We start from the raw sequence: 23,176 nt of genomic DNA, 5'->3' as shown, positions 1-23,176 counted from the left end.
CACATCAGTGCTGTGAGGACAGAGGTGAGTTTTCTATCCCACCTCCATACATCCTTTCCAGGTAAAACTGTATGACAGACATAGCTGGACTATCTGCACTGATGACTTGGCTTCACAGATACCAGCTAGACCAGCCTAGCTCAAAGTAAGTCTCTATCTGACTACAGGTTGGATGCAAACCCAGACAGAGGAGCTCAGCTAACCCTTTTGTAGGACAGATACACCCATATCATTGGCCAGTGAGCTAGGTGGAGTTGACATCCTTGAGTTCTCCCCTGTAAGCGTGGGAAATTCGAAAGCCCTATAAAAGGAGCTGCCAAATAATAAATGGAGCTGTTGCTGCATGATCTTCGGTGTGTTAATGTCGCGTCCCTGTCTCCTTCAACCACGACATCTGGCAACCCTGACGTGATAGCAACAAGTGGCCACAGTATTGCAGGGAGACAGGGGGCTGTGGGATAGTGCCACAGAGCAGTGGCATTGCTGTGGACAGCTGGTGAGGCTGCGGGAGGCGGCAGGATAGTGCTGCAGGGCAGCAGGATTGTTGCGGGCAGCCAGTAAGGCTGTGAAAGGCAGAAGGATATTGCTGTGGGCAGTAGAATTGCTGCAAAGTGCCAGTGGAGCAGCAGAATATTGCTGCAGAAGGCAGCAGAGTGAGCTGTGCGGGTCTAGAACCCCCTTAGTGGAATACAGATGCCACTGAGAACATGGGAGTGCAGGGCTCAACACCACAAGATCCCACTCTGCAGGTATGGACTATCTTCCTCAAAAATAGAGGGATAAAAGATTATGAGCAGCCTCTGCTAGTCCTGCTGATGTGGTGTGAGAGCCACAAATTAAATGTGTCCAAAGGGGATGCTCTAGACTTAGAAACTTGGGAGCAGGCTGGCCAAGAGACACTTGGTGCAGCCTCCGTTGGTTATGACACAGCCATCAACGTTATAAAACCCTGGAGGTTCATCATGGACTAATTAGAACAGTGAAAGAGAGAGCAGGGGTCGAAGACAACAGAGGGTGACCGATGTGAGCAGTGTAAGCACAGCACTGGTGGAGGCAGCAAGAGATGCAGATGCTGCACTGGGCGAGCAGGAGACGAGGACAGACGAAGAACTCAAAGCATGACATGAAACCAATCGGCACAACGGCGGAAAGCGCTACAGCCGAACCATGCTTTGCCACTCTGTGCTCTGCCACCCCATGTCCTGCCGGACTGGCAGAAATGCCTGAGACCACCCTGTGTTCTACCATTCTGTGTTATACTGCTCCATGTTGTGCTGTGGCAGCAGAAACCTCTGTGACCACTCCCAGCCACTGTGAGACTGTGTGAGGCTGCTGTGAGATGCCTGCTTGCCACAGGGCTACACCTGCTGCTGGCTGCTGCAAAGCAGCACCGGTTGCTAGCTCCTGCCAGGTGCCCAGCCACCACCGGGCCCCACCAGACACTGCAAAGCCCTGCTGCTGCTCAGCTGTGCTCTGTGACCCTGCCTGACTGTACTAGCTGTCACTGCAACACAGGGATACCCAGCTCTCGCAGAAGCAGGGCTCCCTAGAGCTCTTCCAACTGTGACTGTGCAAGGATTTGATCAGCGCTCGCAAGAGCCATCTACACCCCCTGCTACCAAACACACGCCACAACCACATCCTCCTTAGACTGAGTAGGTCAGCTCCAAGACCACACCTCAGACCCAGGCTACGTGGGGCATGGCTGCACGTCTGACCCAGCCTCCGTGGGGTGTGGCTCTGCCTCCAACAAAGCCTCCGTGGGGCATGGCTCCACCTCCGATCCAGCCTTCATGGGTAGGTCTTGAAAATGCGTCACCAGGAGTTCCTGGAGATGCAATACCCGGAAGCAATACTGCTGACCCAAGCACACTGCCCTGACAAAGTTGGAGCTGGCCCTGGAATATATACTGGCAAGGGATGCAAGGGATACCAGCAGAGAAAGACAGAACCATTATCCCCCTGTGGAACACCTCACTGCCATATTGCTGCCATTGCTACACTGCCAAGAGATTTGCCTGATCCTGTGTGTGTCTGGCTAAAGGTAAAACAGGCAGTTATCGCTAGTGGGGACTATGAAGGGGCAGAACTCATTGATGTACCCATGTTGAGGGGCTGGGAGCCTAAGGACAGGACAGTTGCTGTTTACCCAGTAATAAGAGGCAACAGAACTACTGACAAGTACACCCTCTTCCAGTGGCCAGCTCTCTCTGAACTGCATCAGCTTGTGGCCAAGCATGGTTCGGGTTCTACTGCTGTTACTAATATGTTACGATTCCTAACCACCAAGGAGATAACTCCTTTTCATACAAAGCAGCTTGCCAAAACAATATTTACAACAGTCCAATATATGGTGTTCAAAACTATATGGAAGAGCAGTGCTGAAAAAACATGAGGCAAAGAAACTAAAAGTTCCAGGAGAAGACCCACGTAATGAGGCAGGGGTCCCTCAACTTCTGGGATTACCACCAGTGGGGGATCCTTGACTCCAGGCTAGATTGCATTCCTTAATACTGGCACAGGTGAAAGATTTGGGATTGCAGGCACTGCTTAAGGTATCTAACATGGCAAACCCAACTCAAACATATTCCAAAATCAGACAAGGAGTCAAAGAACCTTATCTGCAGTTTACAGTGAGATTATAAGATGCTATCAAAAAACCAAATTGTTAATGTTGAAGTCAGAAATCATTTAATTTTGCAATTGGCAAAGGACAATGCCAATGAGCACTGCCGAAAGATCGCAGAACTGCTACCTAATTAAAATCCATCACTAAAGGAATTGATAAATGCCTGTGCTAAGGTTGGATCTAATTCTCATAACATTACCATGCTAGGAGATTCCATAGCAGCTGCTGTAAAGATAACATCTCAATGCTACAAGTGTGGACAAGAAGGCCACCTGAGAGCAAACTGTCCCCACAAGTCCACTCCAATGGGGACATGTCAAGGACAAAGGAATATGATCACTAATTACGATCAATGTGGGAAACCTGGTCACATGGCCAGGCAGTGCAAATACAAAGTCTAAACTAATAAACGATCTTTTATATAATCCTTTAGGAATCATGGAAACAGACGACCCAACGCGAGAGAAAGATGCGTGAAGACACAAGTATCTCCTCACCTTCCTGTGCAAGCTTATGTGAGTTGCTCACAGGAAGGACTCGAGAAGCTGGAATAGATGTTTCCACCTCCATTTCAGTAACTATTACCACCTTAAAGATACATAAAATCCCTCCTGAGGCACAGAGGCCTATCAGGAGAGAACTGAGTACACTGTTAATTGGAAGATCTAATGCCACCTTGCAAGGCATCTATGTGCACACTGGTGTTATAGATGCAGACTTTACAGGACAAATCCACACGATGGTTTCCACCTCTACTCCACCTGTGACTATCCCTGAAAAAAACAGAATTGCCCAGCTTATCCCTTTTAAGGCTTGTGTCCCAAATACAGGTCCCAGAGTGCAAGGCTTCAGGTCAACATGTAAACCTCAGGTATTTTAGGCCCAGGTTGTGGGTGAGCTGAGGCCCAACATGGTGTGTAATGTCACGATGCCTCAAGCAAAGCCTCCCCAAATAAAGGTCAGTGGAATGATTGACATAGGGCGGATGACACAATCATCTCAACCCACACTTGGCCTTCATCGTGGCCCACTGAGCCTACAGGATCCGCTGTTGCTGGGCTTCGAGGGACCATACAGAGCCATTTGAGCAGCAAATCTGTTTTGATAAGAAAATCCTGAGGGAAAAACAGCTACCATTCAACCTTACATCACTGTGCACCACTTAACCTGTGGGGGAAGGATGTTATGTGCTTGAGGAGTCCAGGTGGGGACGAATTTTTAATGGGGGCCACTGTTTTAAGGGGCACAAAATATCCCATACTATGCCTAAAATGGCTTATCACTCAGCTAGTGTGGGTACCACAGTGGCTCTTCAAGAAAGAGATTACATGCCCTTAGGTCTTTGGTGCAGGAACAATTGGCTCAAAGACACATAGAGCCATCCATGAGCCCTCGGAACACCCTGGTATTTGTTATAAAAAAGAAGTCTGGTAAATAGAGGTTGCTCCATGACAATTCATCCATGAGGAGCATGGGCACCCTCCAGCCTGGTATGCCATCTCCTACAATGATTTCTGCCAACTGGGATATTCCAATTGTGGACCTGAAAGATTGTTTCTCTACTATTCCAGTGCATCCAGATGATACCCCAAAGCTTGCTTTTACTGTGTCTTCTATTAATAACACTGCACCAGTGGAGCATTATCAATGGAAAGTACTATCTCAAGGTATAAAATACAGCCCTACAATTTGTTAATGGTACATTGCACAGGCACTCTCATCAGTGAGAGAACAATTTCCAGGAGCATACTGTTAGCACTACATGGATGACATTTTGATTGCAACCCAAACCAAAAAAAGAACTCTCACAGATTCAGCCAAACCTGTTGCAAGCATTAAAAACATTTGGGCTGCAAGTACCACCAGAAAAAGTACAGCAGCAACCACATTGAAAGTACCTTGGACTCAAAATTATGGAGACCATTTAGCCCCAGGCAATTCAATTCTCAACAAAAATTAAAAATTTAAATGATGCTCAAAAATTTTGGGGTACCATCAACAGATCAGACCCTATCTAGGGTTGACCACTCCACAATTAGTACCCTTATTTCACCTTCTAAAGGGTGATGTGATCTAACTTCTCGAAGGAAGTTAACCCCAGAGGCAAAGGCTGCTCTTGAGATAGTAGAGCAAGCCATCACAGACAGATCTACCAAATATGCCTAGAACTGTATATTACTGTGTTTATTTTCATTGTTGATTTCCATCCTACTGCTATTACTGGAAAGTGGGATAGTCAGTGGTCTGACCCTTTGCATGTTTTAGAATGGATGTTTCTACCTCACCAACCTAGAAAAACAGCCCCTAGCATTTTTTAATTAATCACCCAGTTAATCATGAAATGTCATTAAAGGTGTTTACAATTGACTGCAAAAGATCTTTCAGAAATCATTATACCTGTGATGCAAGAAAAATTTGAGTGGTGTTATGCCAACAGCACTGCTTTGCAAAGTGCCTTACAAAATTTCTCAGGGTAAATTAGCTATTATTTACTGAGTCAAAAATTATTGCAAATGAGTAAAACCACTGCACTATCCCTAAAACAGTCACACACCCATAAAAGGTATTACTGTGTTTACGATAGTTCTGGGAAAATGGGAAAGGCAACTATGACATGGAAGGAAGAAAGCGAATGACGAACACTGAAAGGTCATGAGAATAGGTCACCTCGCCTGGTGGAGCTATATGCTGTAGCTATGGCTTTTCAGTGTTTTCCCCATATATTGTCACTGACTGCCTACATTGCTGACATAACATAGAGATTAGACTGAGCTCTGTTGAAAGAAATTGACAATGCACATTTATTTGGCCTACTAAAAATTTTGTGGCACACCATCCAAAGAAGAAACTATTCGTACTACATTCTAAACATTAGAAGCCATACAAATCTCGCAGGTTTTATTACAGAGGGCAACACATGAGCAGATCACCTCGCTAGCCTTGCCTAGACAGAACCACAGATAGATATGCTGGTACGAGCAAAAGCCTCACACGACTTCTTTCATCAAGGTGTTTGAGCTCTGCAGAGGCAATTCCTGCTGTCAAACACAGGCTTATAACATAGTCAATACTTGTGCTGACTGCCAAGGCCACATTGCACCACCACAGAAGGGAGTTAATCCTCGTGGTTTAAAAGCTTTACAAATCTGGCAGACTGGTGTTGCCCATATTCCCGAGTTCAGACAATTAAAATAGGTACATGTATCAATTGATACCTTTTTCCTCTGCCATATGGGCATCAGTCCACTCAGGAGAAAAAGGCCAGGATGCCATTGCACATTGGTGATTAGCCTTTGCTGCTTTGAGTATCTCTCATAACATCAAAACAGATAATAGACCTGCATACACATCACAAAAAAACTAGACAATTTCTACAGCTCTGGAGTGTGTCACACCAAACTGTGTATCCCCATTATCTGGACAGACCATCGTCAAATGTGCACATGGCACTTTAAAATCCATCTTAGACAAACAAAAGAAGGGAATGTGTAGTGAAACCCCCCCCAGAGCACAGCAGTGAAAGCTGTTTACATCTTGAATCACTTAACAGTACCAGAACAATCTCAAGTCCCAGTAATCTTAAATCATTTCCTATTATTGCAGTCATCTGGAGATGCCCAGTCACCTAAACCTAAAGTAATAGTAAAAGATATTATCATGAACAAGGAGAACGGTCCATGAGACCTCATTACATAGGGACATGGGTATGCCTGTGTTTCCATGGACACCAGAACAGGATGGATACCCACCAGGTGTGTTTGCCCTGCTCTGCATCCTGCTCAGGACCAGAGACAGTATCTTCCTGATGAAGCTCCAGCAGACATCGTGGAGCAGTGAGTTAAACAACTTGTGCAATTGATACACAGTGATCTGTGATCTTTTTGAGATGACAAGTTTATTCAAGACAAAACCTGAATTGGACAAATTGCTTTCCTTGTTACTTGTTTTTCCCACGGATCTAAAGTTGAACTGTTTCTTGTTCAAAGAGCTAAGTTGTATTTTTAACTACCAAGTAATAAGACTGTGGTGTGCCAATTTGAAAGCTTGTTTGTTGATTACTGTTGGTAATCCTGCCTGACAGCTCCTGGGAATGGATGTAACATTTCCAATGACATATGGGATGCATCAATGGCTAGGAGAGGCTAGGCTTGTGGAGTCAGGTAGAATCATATGTGTCATTATGCTGTCCTGTCATCTTATCTGCAAAGGGCCCTTGCAGGTAAGGTAACAGAGAACACTTTGCATTTTTATTAAAACTGAGAAGAGGAAACTGTGACAGATATAGCTGGACTATATCTGCACAGAGGATGTGGCTTAACAGATACCAGCTTGACCAGCCTAGCTCGAAGTAAACAAGTCCCTAGACACAACAACGATAGGTCAGATTCAAACCCAGACAGAGGACCTCAGCCAACCCCTTTGGAGCAAGGATACACCCATATCATTGGCCAGGTGGAGTTGAGACCCTTGACCAATCATGTAAGCACGGGAAATTTGAAAGCCCTATAAAATGAGCTGCCAAACAATAAATGGGGCTGTTGCTGCATGATCTTCAGTATGTTAATGTTGTGTCCTTGTCTCCATCAACAGCAACAAAACCACAGGTTACTTTGTGGTGTGTACCCTCTCTCTTGAGCAGGACAACGCTTATTGCTAGTAGCAGAGACTGGTCTGTACTGGCAGGGCATGGGACACTTCTTTTTAAATTGCTGGTAGTCCTCTTTGAATTACAGGAGGTTCTGGGACAGTCTTTCCACAGACAAGATGCAGGCCCATAGGGAGGAAGATATACTTTCTTCATATAGTCGGAGTTTGGTAACCAAATTATCCACTCTTTCTTTCACCTTCTTTCCATGACATCACTGTCAATGAGTTCATATACAGCAAGGGTGCACTTCCTAGGGGAACTTCCACCATATGTTTGTGTACACTGGATTTCATCTGGATTTATAGGGATTGCTCATTATTTGCATCCTTATAAAGTACCTTCAGCACAGCTAATTCTCTCAAGTTTTGGAAAACTTTCTCCATGGTGTTCCACTTGTCTCAGTGCAATAGATCACCCTTGTTAAGATACAAGACACTCCTTATACTTGACAGGAGTCACCTCTCGAGACTGAGATGCTGTCCTCTTCCCAATCCCAGTGTACACATTCCAGGACAGTGATCCCAGTTGCTTGGCTTCACTACCATCTGGTTTCATATTATGGGCCACAATATCCCAGCATTGGACCAGCCATGTCACCAGGGGCTAGCTTCAGCCATCCAGCTGGTGGCTGAAATCCTTACCCATAGCTCATAGCTCACCCAGGGACAGGGATCAGGTGATCACCTCTAGTCCTGCTTCTTCCTCTTGTGGAGTGCCCTACTGCCTCTTCATCCCTCATTATGCCACCTGATTTGGTCTTGGATTTCTTCTTCTGTATAAGGGCAACTGCTACCAGCACATGTTGTTCCTCTGGTTCAGCTGCAGTTTTGAGTGGCCACAGTGATCTGCTTCCCTCCCTTCCCCCTAAGGGTGCTGTCTGACAGCAATGTCAATGACCAATAAACAGCAGTCAGAGCCCAGCACATTGCATAATTTCATGGCTCTCTGGAACTGCCTCAGCATTTTCTCTTTTGCATATTTTATCACTTCAACAGTCTTGTAGTTTGTCTTGGTTTGAAAGACAGGTGTCTGCTAGGGAGACACAGGGCCCCCTTTGGGATGAAGAATTCAAGACCCCTCCCTCCAAATTATTACAATTTAGAAAATTAAAGGGGCTTTCAGACAGAGGTATAGGGGTAGGAATAACAGTCCTTTACTAGTGTGTCTAACAAGGCAAATAAACAGTAACAACTACAGCATTAATAATAAACAGAACCAAGAACCTCAAGGGGCTTTGGTTTCACAAAGCCGAGGGCAGTCTGCTCTCTTGGGATTCCGAGAGCACCAAGCTGGAGCGGTGGAAAATCCCGGGCTGGTGGATGAGATGTATCAGAAGCTCTGTCTGTGGTAGCCGGAGTGGCAGGGATGTCCTGGCAGGGCAGGGCAGTACGGGGCTACAGAGTAGCAGAAAGGCTCAAAGCAGTGTTGAAGGTGGTGGTGGGACAGGGCCGGCCCAGCGGGGCAGGAGGAGGTGAGCTCAGGTTCCGGCGCACACGAGCAGATGGTGGTCGATTTTCCAAGACCGGACAGGGGTAACAGCAAACTCCTGCAGCGAGCAGCAGCCTGGCCGTTCTCTCTCCAGTGCCCGGATCAAGAGAGAGAAGCTGCCTCCAGCCATCTTTTACTTCTCTCAAAACTCGCATTAAACTCCCAGAGACCCAAAAACAATAGGTGTAGCCCAGTGCTGCCATCTCCTTTGGCCGCTTCTTTGTTTTAGTCAAGCACTCAGTCGTTAGTCTCTTAGCAACTTATGGGAAAAAATTCTGTAAGTGAAAAAGAAGCTAATCTAACCCCCAGCGTAGTTGTTCAGGGGTAAACTTCCTTCAGAAGCTGGCCCATTTTCTCCTACCTTGCATGCCACTCATGATGATCCACCCTTGGGGCAGATCTCTGAAAGACCCTCCTATAACTCTCCTGTAACTCTTAACAGAGCATGAACCAGACTGAGCAGAGCTGGCAGGCCTAGCCAGAAGAACATGCTTTCCTAAATATCCAAGGGGAATTCAAAATTCTCAAAAACTGTTGTAACAGGTCTGAAAAAGGAGGTGAAAAGCTGGGGAAAATCATTCTCTCCTGTTCCCCCCACAAACTGGGTATGATGATTATTAATGGACTCCCAAAGGTAGTGCTGGAGGTAAGGGCAGGAGAGCAGCACTCAATACACATCCCAAATGACCCTCATTGTCCTTGATGTTACCACATCATAAGCTGGTATCACAAAGTACATCAACAAAACAATCCCGATCTGAAAAATATGAGGTATGGAAATATATACAGTTAGGTACCACATCACATGGACAAATAAAGTAACATTGTGACCAGTGGCTCTGGACCTAACGCAACAAAATGCCAAGATGAAATTTTTTTCCAACTCACTCTGGGCACACCTGTTGTTATCCTAACCCTTCCTACCTCACACTGGGTGCCAAATAAGGCTATTGTGGTTCACGAATGGTGTTCTCCAATTTAGTGTTCCCACTGAAACACTCCAAACCACAGACACTGCTCAGCCCCTATTCCCTCTCCCTCTACCCTGCAGCAGGTTGGAGAGGAGAATTGGACGCACAAACAGGAACAGCAACAACACAAATGACAGAGGTCACAAGTAAACAAAGTAAACAAAGCCCAGAAAATTCACACATGATTGCTCACGGACCTCTCACCTTCTTCCTCCTCCCTACCTCCCAGAAACTCCAACAATACCCAAGCACTCCCTCTATCATGCTACCTGGCTAGAAAGGAAGCCCTTCCGCTGTCCCTGAAAAATGACATGCGGTGGTACAAAATAACCTTCGGGTCCAAACCATGCCTCATCTGGCTACTGCAAAATTTAACTCTATCATGGCTAGACCTCGGACATTATCTATCCCCTATTTGGTATCACACTTTCTTGAGTGCCAGAATAATTTAGAATTACTTAGATATTTTCTTTGTAGCAAGTAGTTTTACAATTGTGCACACTACCTGCCAAATTATCGGACAAAATATTTTAATGCCAAATTACAAATACTCCCCATAGTAATCTTTATAAAGAAAAGAACAATACAGGCTTTACTGGACTTGGTGATACTATAAAAAGAGAATGCCGAGAGCAATTGTTTTGAAAAGAATTTGCTCCTAAAATCTTATACAAGTTTTTATTCCCATGAAAGCCAAAGATGATGACTAAATTAACCTAAATTATTTTGTAGTATCTCCAGGCATTTCAACAAATAATTTTTTTTGCAAGAACACAAAATAGGTCAGAGACTGTAAACTAAATGTCATGTCAATAGATATTCATTCCATACAATTAACTCACCATAACATCTCCCTTCAAAAGCTGGGCAGGGTCTATAGCAATGCAGATTCGACTTTGGTTTTCTGACCCTATGCTACTTGACAGGAGAAAAAAAAAATACATGGTTTAAAGACAAAAAAACACAAAACAAACAAGAAACCCACAAACAAAACTAAAAAAGGCTATGTAATTCTGCAATCTTGAAAATTAAAACCTAAATTCAAACATAATGGAAAATGCTTACAACTTACTATATTCCAGATGTATAAACTGGTTGCATAGCCTGGTATAACTTCAGAAAAGCCCGACAAGCTGAAAAGAAGCCAACACAAAAGAGTGTTTTGTAATATTCAGATACAGGAAAACAATTACAACTAGGAAGCTTCATGCACATCCAGACTGAGCAAAACGGCACACAGGTGGCAATCCTGGACTGTCAAAATACCCTTCAAAAGCAAGATTGGCTAAAAGGTATTTTGTTTTATTTTATTTTGTTTTAATTTATTGTGGACTAGTTCTGAATTCAATAGAGAGGGACTTTAAAGGATTCTAGTACAGAAGGAGACAAATTCTGCAAGAAAATGAAATCAGTAGATGAAGAATGATAATGGCCAAAAGAAAGCAAATTCCCAATATAAAATAAAAACATTTTCAAAACAAATTATTTGACCTTCAGTTTTGTTTCAAAATTAATAAGGCCCTTAAATTTCTACCTAGAACAAACAATACCCTAACTTCATTAAAACAGTTACTTTAGAAATAAAATCAGACTAAACAGCAATGACAATACAATCACTGCAAATTCATGCTGATTATATTACAAAAGACCTTTGGATAATAAAAATGTAGAAACACAAAACTGTTATTTAATCATAAATCCTTAAGACCTCTAAGATCACCAAGTCCAACCACTGAAGTTGGATTCCTTTACTGTGCTCTAGCACATTATCTCATTTTATCATTTTAATTTTAAAGCCACTTAGGATAGCAAGCCACATTAGTAGCACTGGTGAGGCCACACCTCAACTACTGTGTTCAGTTCTGTGCCACTCACTTCAAGAAAAACACTGGAGTGCAGTAGTGTGTCCAGAAAAGGTCAAGGGAGCTGGTGAAGAGTCTCCATACATGTCCTGTGAGGAGTGGCTGAGGGAGCTAGGCTGCTTAACTTGTAGAAAAGGAGGCTCAGGGAGACCTTACCACTCCCTATAACTGCCAGAAAGGAGGCTGTAGCAAGGTGGGAGTCAGCCTCTTCTCCTGTACAACCAATGATATGATAAGAGGACATAGCCTCAAGCTGCACAGAGAAGGTTCCTTTTGGACAGCAGGAAGAATTTTTTCACTGCAAGGGTTGTTAAACTTTGGAATGGAATGCCCAGAGAGGTGGTGGAGTCACCATCCCGGCAGGTGTGCAAGAAATGACTGGACATGGCACTTAGTGCCATGATCTAGTTGACAAAGTGATGACGCATCAAAGGTTGGACTCGATGATCTTAGAGGTCCTTTTCCAAACTAAATGATTCTGCGTAATTCTGTAAGTACACTCTATCCAAACAGCTTTTCCACACAAAATCCAATTTCAAATCAGAAAAGAGATTATGTTTATAATAATTTCCCAAAACAAAGAGGAAATTACTGTGAAACCTGACCAGGTTCTCAGATCCTCTGCAGGAACAGGGACCACAACTATTCAGACAGGCAGACATAAATACTATGAACTATTCATTTAACAAAAAACAAGAAATTGATTTCACCTGTTCCAATTTTTACTCTAAGAATGTGTCTCTTCTCTTTATTGGAAGTATTCATATGGATATCAAGAAGATACTAATTTTATTTTGAGATTCATGCAGGCTTTCTCGAAAGTTCCAAAATGAAACAAGATTTTGACCCTACACATGAATAGGAAAAATTAGGTAATTTACCTCCCCCAGCATCTAAGTTTGGGATGTTATGAAGGATAACATAGTGCAGGAAAAGAGGGGTTGCATTCATTTTCACAGATCCAGATAGAAGGCCACTTAAGAACTGTACATATCTGAAAACAAAAAGTTTATCTTTTACACAATCGTATTTCCAGATTATGGGTAATGAATAGCATTGTGACAATGCGCATAACTCCAAAATAATAATCTTCACAAAACAGCATGAAAAGACACTTTATTTTAACACTGTGTTAAATCCATGGCTGTTGCATTGCTATTGTTGGTATCTTTATTTTAGTGATTTACATTACTACTCTAAGTAAGAAACAAAGTAGAAGAGACAGTAAAGTCAATTGTTTTGGTACACACTCCTAGTTACAACTATAGTCTTAAGTGTTTTTCACAGCAGCATGATATGGGTCCCATCCAATTTACAGTGAAGTTATCTTTATTAAACAAGAGCAAGAAGTGCCCTTGTCAGAAATCTTAACTTTGAAGGCAATGCAGTCAAATAAGGTCTTCATTATGAGAAGTGATCTCAATTCAGCAGAAAACAAGAGGAAAACCATCACAGCAATGTGAAAATTATTCTATTTCTGTGATTTAATACATGGCTTGGTCACAAGCTCATTAGCCAATATGTACAAGTAACCATCAATGCAGTGCCTTTAATTTTTCCACTGGCTTTGAGTCCCTTTTTCTTCCATGCCTATGAAAAGGCATTTAATTTCATTTAATTTTGTTTTCAGGAATGTAGAGAGGAAAATCATCTCTTTTTCACCTTTATGCACAGATCTCATTACCTGAACTCCTGGTAACACCCTAACTAAGGATATCCTGCCAGATAACAACAGCTTTACTACCCCAAAATGGGGGTTGTGGTGATTTAAAATAGGTTTCATTTTACAGAGATCTTGCAAAGCTCACTTTATTTTGAATGTTAAGAAAAGGCAACTTTTCTTTTGTTTTCTCCTTCAATCTTTCTGAAAGGATTTGGCATATCAAAAGTACAAATTTTACAAACTGACACACCTAACATGACAATAAAATAATGTGCTAAAATGTTTTGTCAGTGACCTCTCATGACTTCAATAAATTAATTTATTAGTATCAGTGTGAACATTTTTCTCTACCAGCTTTTAATTATTACAAAAATTTGACTGAATTTTTGAAAACATTTCTTAAGGCAGTATACTTAAGGGGCCTATAGGCAGTTGGTTTATCTTTGAGAGGAGTGTTCAAAGATTTGTCCTGAAGGTTTATGGGAAATTTTTTTCATATGAAGAGTCTCTATCTGCATTTCACATTTGGACAAATCTTCAACTGCTTATCTGAGAATGGATTCAAAATAGATCTGGTCTACTGCCATTGCTACAGTGCCCAACTAGCAGTAGGGAAAAGCTAAGTGACTTAATGGCCACAATTTATTTTTATCTAGACAAGATTTAATGCAGAAAATGTTTCAAAATGTGAAAAATAGGTGTATTTTCTTATTTTACAATTTTGAGAGCCACTTAAATTACACCCATTTATACATCAACTGGGTTTTAACGTGGATATCACTAATCAATTACCCAGCACTGGTTTCTGAGAAAAAGCATATTAAAAGACCACTGACCAATCAGAATGGGAACAAAGGAGTATAAAATGATCCACAAATATTAAGACAGTTGGTTTTCTTTTCTCTGCAATAAGATTAGTGGCCACTGTCAGGTATCACCGCGGGGCCTGACCAGTAGAGGGAGACTCGGGACACAGTTCTAGGTTCAGAGCAGAGCAGGGCAGGAAGCAGGAAGCCCCAGGTTTATTTACCAAACCACTTTTATACATTTCCTATGATACCTGTGGATTGGAGGATGGAATTCCCACCTCCCCACCACACTGGCCAAGCCAACTGTCAATCACCTTTCTCCTCCCAACTAGAAATATGTAAACAATGAAAGAGTTAGCAAAACATGGCCAGTGTTTACATTAACAAGCACAAGAGACTGCACGTCTCTGCTTCAACATGAATACTCGGCACACCAAGAAAACACCTCATGGCAACAGTCAGGCCAGGCAAAAGTAGGAGAGGTGAGATTCAGAACAGTTCTGACAAACAGTTTGGAAAACCACCTCTGTTCTCATGAGAAATGACACTCCAAAGTATGCGTATATGTCTGAACATGGTAAGGGCAGCTCAAGTTCAATAGTGGTGATTAAAGATGTTAACTCCATCAGTCAAGAAGCAAACTGAGTATATCTGAGGCCCCCCCCTGCAGTTATCCCCAGAAGAATTAAGCAAGTGCCATTGAAGGGGGTGTAGGAAAGATAGATTCAACCATTTATACCTATTAAATGTCTAGCTTTAGGGCTCATATACAGCTCACTTAAGTTAGTAGCTACTGAAGCTTCCTGTCAACATGAAAAACTGCCCTGATGAACAATTCACAGGCTGTTGTGCAGGTTCCTGGTTCTCAGTGAAATATGCCTGCTGTCTAGGGCTTCTGGATGGGAAGATTAACAATAAAAGGACAAACAATTTCCTTTTGCTGCCATGGTTCACACTTCTCTGTCTGGTAGGCAGCATTCTCAAATCCATATTACTGAAATGCAATACACCTATATGCAAGCATAAAACTAAAAAAAGGCCCGTCAACTTCTACTTATGAAAAGTCTATCTCAAGTCTAACAGAATGTTGTGTTACTATTTTTCAAGTTAGAAGGAGCTGTGCATGTCACTTAATGGGTTAAAAAGTAACTGGTAAGTTTTTATTTGGAAATTAACAGAACCAAATACCTTACCCTAATTGTTATTACTGATTTTTCTGTCTTAATTACTAGCAAATTCTTCTACTTTAAACAACTTCTAAACAACCTTCTGCATATGGATTAAGACAAAAAAAACCCAACAGTAATTACCAAATCAAACCCAGATGATATTTTATACTTCTGAAAGATTGATCTATATCACAATTACTTGTCTGATGGATATCAGTCTCTTTGGTACTGAATCCTTAAATTACCTGTCATCTAAACAAGGTACATAATGAATCCCAGAATATTCACTTTCCAAAGTGCTTGTTACTTTGAATCCTAACTCAACCTTTGTCATACAGAAAGACTGAAAAGGTAACACAGACAAACAAAATGACTATTCCATGCTTTGACAAACATTTACTAGCATGGACATGGGGAAAGTGCATAACCTGCAGATCCTCTAAACAAGTAGTAAAAAGATCTTTATTGCACACTAATCAGCACACATTCAATACTCCTGCCACAGAAAAATGAGTTTATTGTTATCCTGGAACAATCAAGATTGTGACATCTCTTTGTTAACAAACAATGCAGTGAGAACCCATTTAGATGGCAGTGTGGTACAAAAGGTCTTGCCTATCTGGGACCACATGAAGGAACTGAAGGTGAGAGCTCATCAATCAAGGAATATTAATAAAAGTTACAGTGCTGAGAATTCAGGAAGCACAGGAGGATCTTGTGGAAGTAGCCTTCACATAGCTGGGAAGGGAGTAAGGGGTGGGAGCAGAAGATAACGATGAGATTTCCTATTGATATAAATTAGAAACAAATTGAATACCTTCTTTGGGATGGCTGCATTAAAGCTGAAACTTTATCATCAAAGAATTTCTTCATAGCAAATCTGTCTAGAGCCTGATCAGCACTGTAAAGAAAGAGACACAAGTTATTCTGCTTCACTGTTATTTTGAAAATTCAGCAGGTTACTGCTTCAAATACACAAAAATATTTGGAAGAGAAAAAGGAGAGAAGTAAAGAAAAATAAAAAGAAAAGAAGCACCTAACTAGGCAACTCTAGTAATTTGGACATTGTGGACAATGTTTATTCCACTGACACCTTCTCATCCAATACCTTCAGATAGTTTCCTTCCTGAGCAAAGCACGTTCTTCCTTATTCAACTAACTCAGTTGCATACTTTCAACATGAATACGTTGAAACCAGAATGCAAAAAACTTCGGCAAAACCAAACAGCTCAGGCTCCCAAAGAAGGATACTTGCCATAATTTTTTCAGTGTGCCACTGGGGAGTTCTCTTTATAAAATACAAATTTATTTTCTTCTTCCGAAAGTATTGTAGTACCAGGATAGAGGTTCATTTAAGCAGTCAACAATTCACTCAGCCTTGGTTTCCCTAAGCCTGAGCCATCAAGGAAGAGACTGTCCTTGAAAAAGAACTATTTTACATCAGACGACAACAAACTCTTCAAACACTCAATCAAGAAGCAACATACTCCAAAAAATACATTTTCTTCTATTCGCTATCCATAATGTCTCTTATGTGGATCTTTTTTGGGTGAAAGAAGGCAAGAGGCTACAGAAAAAAAAAAAAGTGCCAAAAATCAATATGAATGCTGTTAATCACATATGCCAAGTAACATGCTACGGTGATTCTTTTAGATCTATTTCACATAAAACCAATGTGTTTCAGATGTAGTTCACAGTTTTAATTTACATCAGGACATAAAACAGTTCCAAAATGTAAGAACACACCAGAATCTGAACTTCTAAATTCCACAACTAATTCAGCCTAAATGTGTTCAGAGGAAAAGCGTGAAAAGTACACATATGCATATCAGGATAGAAATGCAATGTATGACTTTTCCAAAAATTAATCAGAAAATGCCAATTGTCTTGACAGGGAGCTGGATCAGACTGTAAAGTCAAGCCTTTTCTTCATGGGTGTTAAAAATTACATAGTGTGTACTTTAAATATTCTTGACCCAAAACCTCCTTCTCACACAATCCACCATGTATCTTCATACATCTTCACCCATATTGCCATCCAGAATTTAGGCTGCCTGTTCCTAACTGGCCTGCTAGCACTTTGCTTGTTAAAATAGAGTGTAAAAACAATTGCAAAGAGCTCTGTTTGACCTCACTAAATTTGACGACACATTATTCCTTCCTAAATGAGAAAATTTGATAATACAACATGTAACTAAAGGTGGGCTGCATCAATAAGGATATTTCATAGAATCACAGAATGGTTTAACCTGGAAGCAACCATAAAGATCATCTTGGTCCAACTCTCCTGCCATGGGCAAGACACCTTTCACCAGACCAGGTTACTAAAAGCCCCATCCAACCTGGCCTTGAGCACTTCCAGAAATGCGGCATTCACAACTTCTCTAGACAGCCTGTTCCCGTGCCTCACCACTCTAACAGTAAAGAATTTATTCTTTATATTTAATATATAATCCAAATCTACCCTCCTTCAGTCTATAGCCATCCCCTCCTTGTCCTATCACTGCCTTACTTTGAAAATGTCCCACTCCACCCAACTTGCAGGCCTCCTTTATGTACTGAAGGACCACCAGAAGGTCTTCTTGGAGCCTACTCTTCTTTCAGACTGAACAACCCTAACCCTAATCTTTAGCCTGTCTTTATAGGAGAGGTGCTAAGCCTAAATTCACAGAATTTCACTAAGCCTAGATTTTTTTGGCATGTTTGTGGGTCAGGAGCAGAATTCCCTAATTTAGTGCTCCTACTTACGCTCTCCAAATCACACTGCTGCTTGCTCCCTCCCTCCTCTCCCCTTCCCCTGCAGTGGGATGGAAAGGAGAATTGGAGGCACAAAGGCAAAGATCACAGGTTTTGATCTTTGAATAAGAGCAATTTACTGGACACAGGAATGAGATAAGAAAATGAATAGTAAGAACAACAATACTAATGACAGAGGGTAGAAGAAATGAAACATTATCACTCAGTGTGGAAACCCCCAACAATAGACAATGCTGGATGGCTCACTCTGCCACACTTTATCAACCAGAAGGGACCTCTTCTCCCTTGAAGGATCCCCTTCCCCTCATCCTCAGTGATGACATGAGGTGGTATAGAATAACCTCTGGGTACTGGCCACACTTCCTCAAGCATGATGAAAAAATTAACCCTGTCCTGGCCAGAACTAGGACAGTATGCATGCTGACAATTATGAACTTTCTTTAGTGTGAACATCTTCAAGGTCTTCTAAGTATCATTTCAGACACAGTCGATGGCACCCTTACGAGCAGCACCTGCAGTAATTTCTGCTTCTGCAAGGTTGCTGTGTACTATTTTCAAGAGTCTTAATAATGCTAGGGAATATACAAATCCTAGCTGGGAAACCCCCAACCTCACTCTTGCACAGAAAAGTTAAGTTTTGGATAGCAGCTGCCAGATATCCAGAAAGTTAAAGAGGCATTTTCGAGCTCACTCCTCTCAACTTCACTAGAGGAATCCTGAATTTATTAGGGATAAAAGGTGATACCTTTCATTGTGGGGCTTAACAAAACAACACCTGAATGTGACTGTAATGGTGTGACTAAAATATATTTATAACCAGGTACCATCTTTAAGGATGACATAATACTGCAGCACTGAAATCACACCACAACTGTACTACCCTCACTTCACAGGTTTTCTCACTCACAATACTTCTCAACAAAATATGAAATTGTGGCAATCACTGAAGCAAGTGGTTTTTTCAGCACATACTGGTGTACACAATGCACTTGGCTTCTTGGTCCATAATTACTTATAAATTTGGTTTACCCTAATGCACACAAATTATTTTCTAGGATTCTAGTTTGACTGACATCCATGAGTAATTTGCCATCAATGTCTAGCGATTCAAGACTCCATCGACTACAGTAGTGGATCAAATCTATTACTGACAGGCTGGTGTGAATTCAGGACCAAATTTGATTTAACCATGGCATTTAGAGTGTATTCTTATTTTAATACATTTATGTATGCATAAAATTAAAAAAAAAACCCAAGGGAAAACAATGTGATTAGAAAACCAACAAAAATTTCCAAAATGCATTCCATCCTTTTTGAGACCATTTATTAAATTGTATCTTTTTAAATATAAATTGTCAACTGTTATTTCATAATTTGAGCATTCCAAAATAAACAATGAAAACTAAGTAATGAGACATCTACTATTTGAACTGACTGCAAAATAAAGTCTAGACTATTTCTTACACTACATTCTGCACTTGGATCAATGTCTAGGAATTCCCTATTCAAACACTGGTTCCAGGTTCTAATAAGTTTTCCTTAAGTACTTAAAGAATAATTTCTCACCAGTTCAAGAGGCCACTTTGATGGATGTGGCAAATACATAGGTTTAATAGTATAAATATGGTATCATTACAAAAAAATGGTTTCTTGCACATTCTATCATTCATCCGGAAACATCCTTTAGAATTTTTTTTGCAAACCAATAAAATCTCAGTTTCAAAGGGACCTTAGGTTGTCACCCAATCCAGTCACCAGCTGGAAGCAGGATTACAAGAAAACTATCATGAAAGCAGATTCTGTTAAGACATGCTCCAAAACTCTTTCAGAAGAAAACCTGACAAACATTAAGCTTATAGACAGTAATCAACTAAAAGGTATTTTCCCAGTGTTTATTGTAAAAACATATGCAACATGCATTATTTACACTTACCTTGCAGAAACATTGGTAAAGTGCATATACGATGATATGACTACACCTATCCTTCCTTTTCCTCCCTGTATTAGGAAAAAGGGAATGATATATTACATATACATATACATATACATATACATATACATATACATATACATATACACATACACATACACATACACATACACATACACATACACATACATATATATATACACACATATATACATTACTGGGCATTATTATATTTTAGACTCATACTAAATATAATTTCAAGGCAAGAGATTCAGAGTCCATTTGCTCATGCACCCTGTGTTGATGGAAAGGTGGAAATAATGGAAGTTTTCTGTTAATGTAAATTGGCTGATAAGTGACATGAAAAAACACTAAGTAGGATTTCTGCATTCATGGCTGGCAAATCTTACCAGTTAAGAGGAATCAACTGTAAAAAAAGAAAAAAATGTATGAACTACTTTTACTTTGTATTATTTTTTCCAGAGATCATTCACAAGTCTAGACAATGTTGCAATTCCCAGGATGAAATGCTATAAAATACCTATTTTAGAAAGAACAGGCCTTTCTGGCAGGTTTTCACATTTTTACCTCTCCAACACCTGAGATTTATAGTAACTGATTTTCTATGGATAATTTAAAAAATGTTCTAAAGTATTTTATATAATTTACATGACAAATACTGTAAAATTTAACAAGCAGCAATTCCCACAGATTTCGAAATAGTTTTCAGTCTCTCAGCTGATAGTATTTAGCTGTATCTATCTCTGTGGCTGGAAACCTATATTAGCAAAAGGTATTAATCAAGAACATACATTATCAATTTGTAAGTGATTGTATACCTAGAAATACTTTGTTCCCTTTTCTTCTGTCCCACATATGGGTTGTTCTCCTGGCTGCATTCCTGAAACTAGTAAGATTTCAAGTATTTCATAGAATAATGACATTCTGCCTGGAAGAAATTTGGGACTGGAGACTACACAATCTCACTTGAAGAGAAGTTTCCATCCCATTATCACCATCATTTTGTTTAGAGTAACATCTGCCAGTGATACAGAGATAAGTTTGCCTTAAGTGTCACAAGCACAGCTACCAACCCAGTTCTGAATTCATTTTATCCAAATTTAAGTATGGTTTTTCTTTATTTCTGTTTATTGTGAGCAAGAAGGAGGAAGCAACACAGCACAATGATAGCTTTGCTCTAAGGCACTGCAATGATGCTGTGAATCAAAGCCTTTCAAAAGTATCCAGAAGGTCCTTAATGACCTCATTTCCTAAAACCATACACACTCTAAAGAGATGATCGGTGATACAGTGCCTATTCTTATCCAGCAACAAAATTCATGAGTGTCACAGAACATGTTTTCCATCAAGATGGAAAAATCTCAAGCTTCTAAATACATTTACAGAAGTAAAAGTGACCTTTGAAGGATGAAATAACATCAGTTCATGCTATACCTGCAGCAAGGGCTAGGACTTTAGTCATAAAAAGGAAATCTTCAACAAGAATGAAAGGTCAATAGATTTAAGGTTACTTATATCAACAGAACACCTGCACACTGTTGCCAACATTGAAAACAGATATAACTTTTTATTTTTTTAAATGAGAAGAGTAAAGGACAAGGTTTTTGAAACTGAATACAAACTCATCCACTGCACTTACTCTGCAATGGATCACCACCACATGTTGAGGGTCATTGTCCAGCCAGGACTCCATAGCCTTGCAGATGGTGCACACCTTATCCAGAAGTGGAGCATGGAGATCAGGCCACCCCACATCCATAATCTGCAATTAAACAAGCAACATTTACGAGAGACACCTTGACCCTAGTATCACATACTAAAATTTGGATTCAAATAACTGTCATGGTTGAAAGTCTTAGCAACTTTTCCCATCTCACATAATCATGCAATTGTCGTGATGCTTACAGGTCTCTTAAGAGGAAGAGGGCATTTGTTGTTTTTTAAGGCAATAGTACTTTTATAAAAACAAAAAAACCAAAAACTTCTTCCTCCTTGCCCTGCCCCAATCTCACCAACCACTTAAAAATGACAACGTTCTGATTTCTGAATCATTTTAAAAGATTTAAAATATTAAAAGATTTTTCATTTAGAATTTCTGCTATTTTACAACAGTAAATAGTCAGAATTAGAACAAAGATTATTTTTAATGGCTTTTATTTTCAATTTATTTCAATCATGTGTAACATGATTACAGCACGTCAAAATTTTGTTCAGATTTTGTATTCATTACATAGTACAGTTGACTAAGCCTATTTTTATTATATGCATATTTACTAACAAAACATATGCAATACATACATATTATGCATTCAACATATGCCTAATATTAAAAAAACACATCCTTTATGATCAATAGAGAATGCAAAAAGTTAAAATTAAGAGGAGTTTGAGTACTTTCCTCAGGTAGCTTATTTCTGTAAATCTACTGCTGTAAATACACATCTGTGCTACTCTTTCTTGCCTTATAACAGATGCTGAAGCGTATCCTCACACCATTTCTTACAACAAACAAACACATCAATTTGTGAGAAGGAACAAGAGTCAGACATCAATCATTCTGACATTCCTTGCACCTCTACTGGGCCGAGAAGCAATTATTCAAAGATAATACAAAAGGGAAGTCCTTATCTGAATCAGCTTCACTACCTTCAGCTGACTGTATTACAGTATACAACCCCAGTATCCTGTGACCGCACAAAAAAAGTATACTTGAAGTAAAATTTGTATCATCCAATCAAAGTTTTTCAGAAGTCACAACAGGCTTCTGGTCCTGTGTGTGAAGTCTAAGAAAACAACAGGAATATCTGTGTAAAACACAGATCTAACAGACACAAAACAGAACTTGGGGAAAAAACAAAGAGAGATGCATGTGAGGTTTTTTAGTATCATCCAAAACTACTCAGTATATTAACACTTGCATAGCTCCAAGGCTTATCAGGCCATTTAAGTTGTATCTAACACTAGAAAGCTATGTTATGGAAGACAATTGATACCTTTGGGTTAAGCTTGGCAAGGTCATACCTCTTTTCAGAGAGGTTTAACACCTGTTCAAAAGAAAGAAAAAATATTAGCCATCAAGACTCTATAACATATAGTAAATAGGTATTTTAAACATAAAAATTACAAGAAACTACAATGATACGGTTTGCCCACTGTTCTATTAAACTAAACAAAATTACATTTTACCTCAGGCAGCACTAGCAAATGCATTTTAGATATTCAGTTATTT

General features: G+C 40.4%; 1 protein-coding gene across 22 annotated transcripts in view; it reads right to left on the bottom strand.

Moving 5' to 3' along the window:
- The window catches only part of TNS3 (tensin 3), a 211,629-nt gene that overhangs the window by 102,479 nt on the left and 85,974 nt on the right, over nucleotides 1-23,176 (bottom strand). For 19 of the 22 annotated variants that reach the window (XM_063404585.1, XM_063404548.1, XM_063404628.1 and 16 more), the window contains 7 exons: nucleotides 22,941-22,991; nucleotides 21,587-21,709; nucleotides 19,930-19,994; nucleotides 16,057-16,140; nucleotides 12,480-12,592; nucleotides 10,809-10,869; nucleotides 10,579-10,654 (listed from right to left, as the gene is read on the bottom strand). In XM_063404585.1, coding sequence (XP_063260655.1) covers nucleotides 10,579-10,654; nucleotides 10,809-10,869; nucleotides 12,480-12,592; nucleotides 16,057-16,140; nucleotides 19,930-19,994; nucleotides 21,587-21,709; nucleotides 22,941-22,991 — 573 coding nt within the window. Of the gene's footprint in view, nucleotides 1-10,578; nucleotides 10,655-10,808; nucleotides 10,870-12,479; nucleotides 12,593-16,056; nucleotides 16,143-19,929; nucleotides 19,995-21,586; nucleotides 21,710-22,940; nucleotides 22,992-23,176 lie in introns of those variants that run through there. The other 3 variants (XM_063404504.1, XM_063404688.1, XM_063404681.1) reach the window with 3 other exon arrangements.

The sequence above is a fragment of the Prinia subflava genome, chromosome 1 (genome assembly GCF_021018805.1).
Source record: "Prinia subflava isolate CZ2003 ecotype Zambia chromosome 1, Cam_Psub_1.2, whole genome shotgun sequence".
Taxonomy (NCBI): domain Eukaryota; kingdom Metazoa; phylum Chordata; class Aves; order Passeriformes; family Cisticolidae; genus Prinia; species Prinia subflava.
This window is presented reverse-complemented; position numbering and strand designations above follow the sequence as displayed.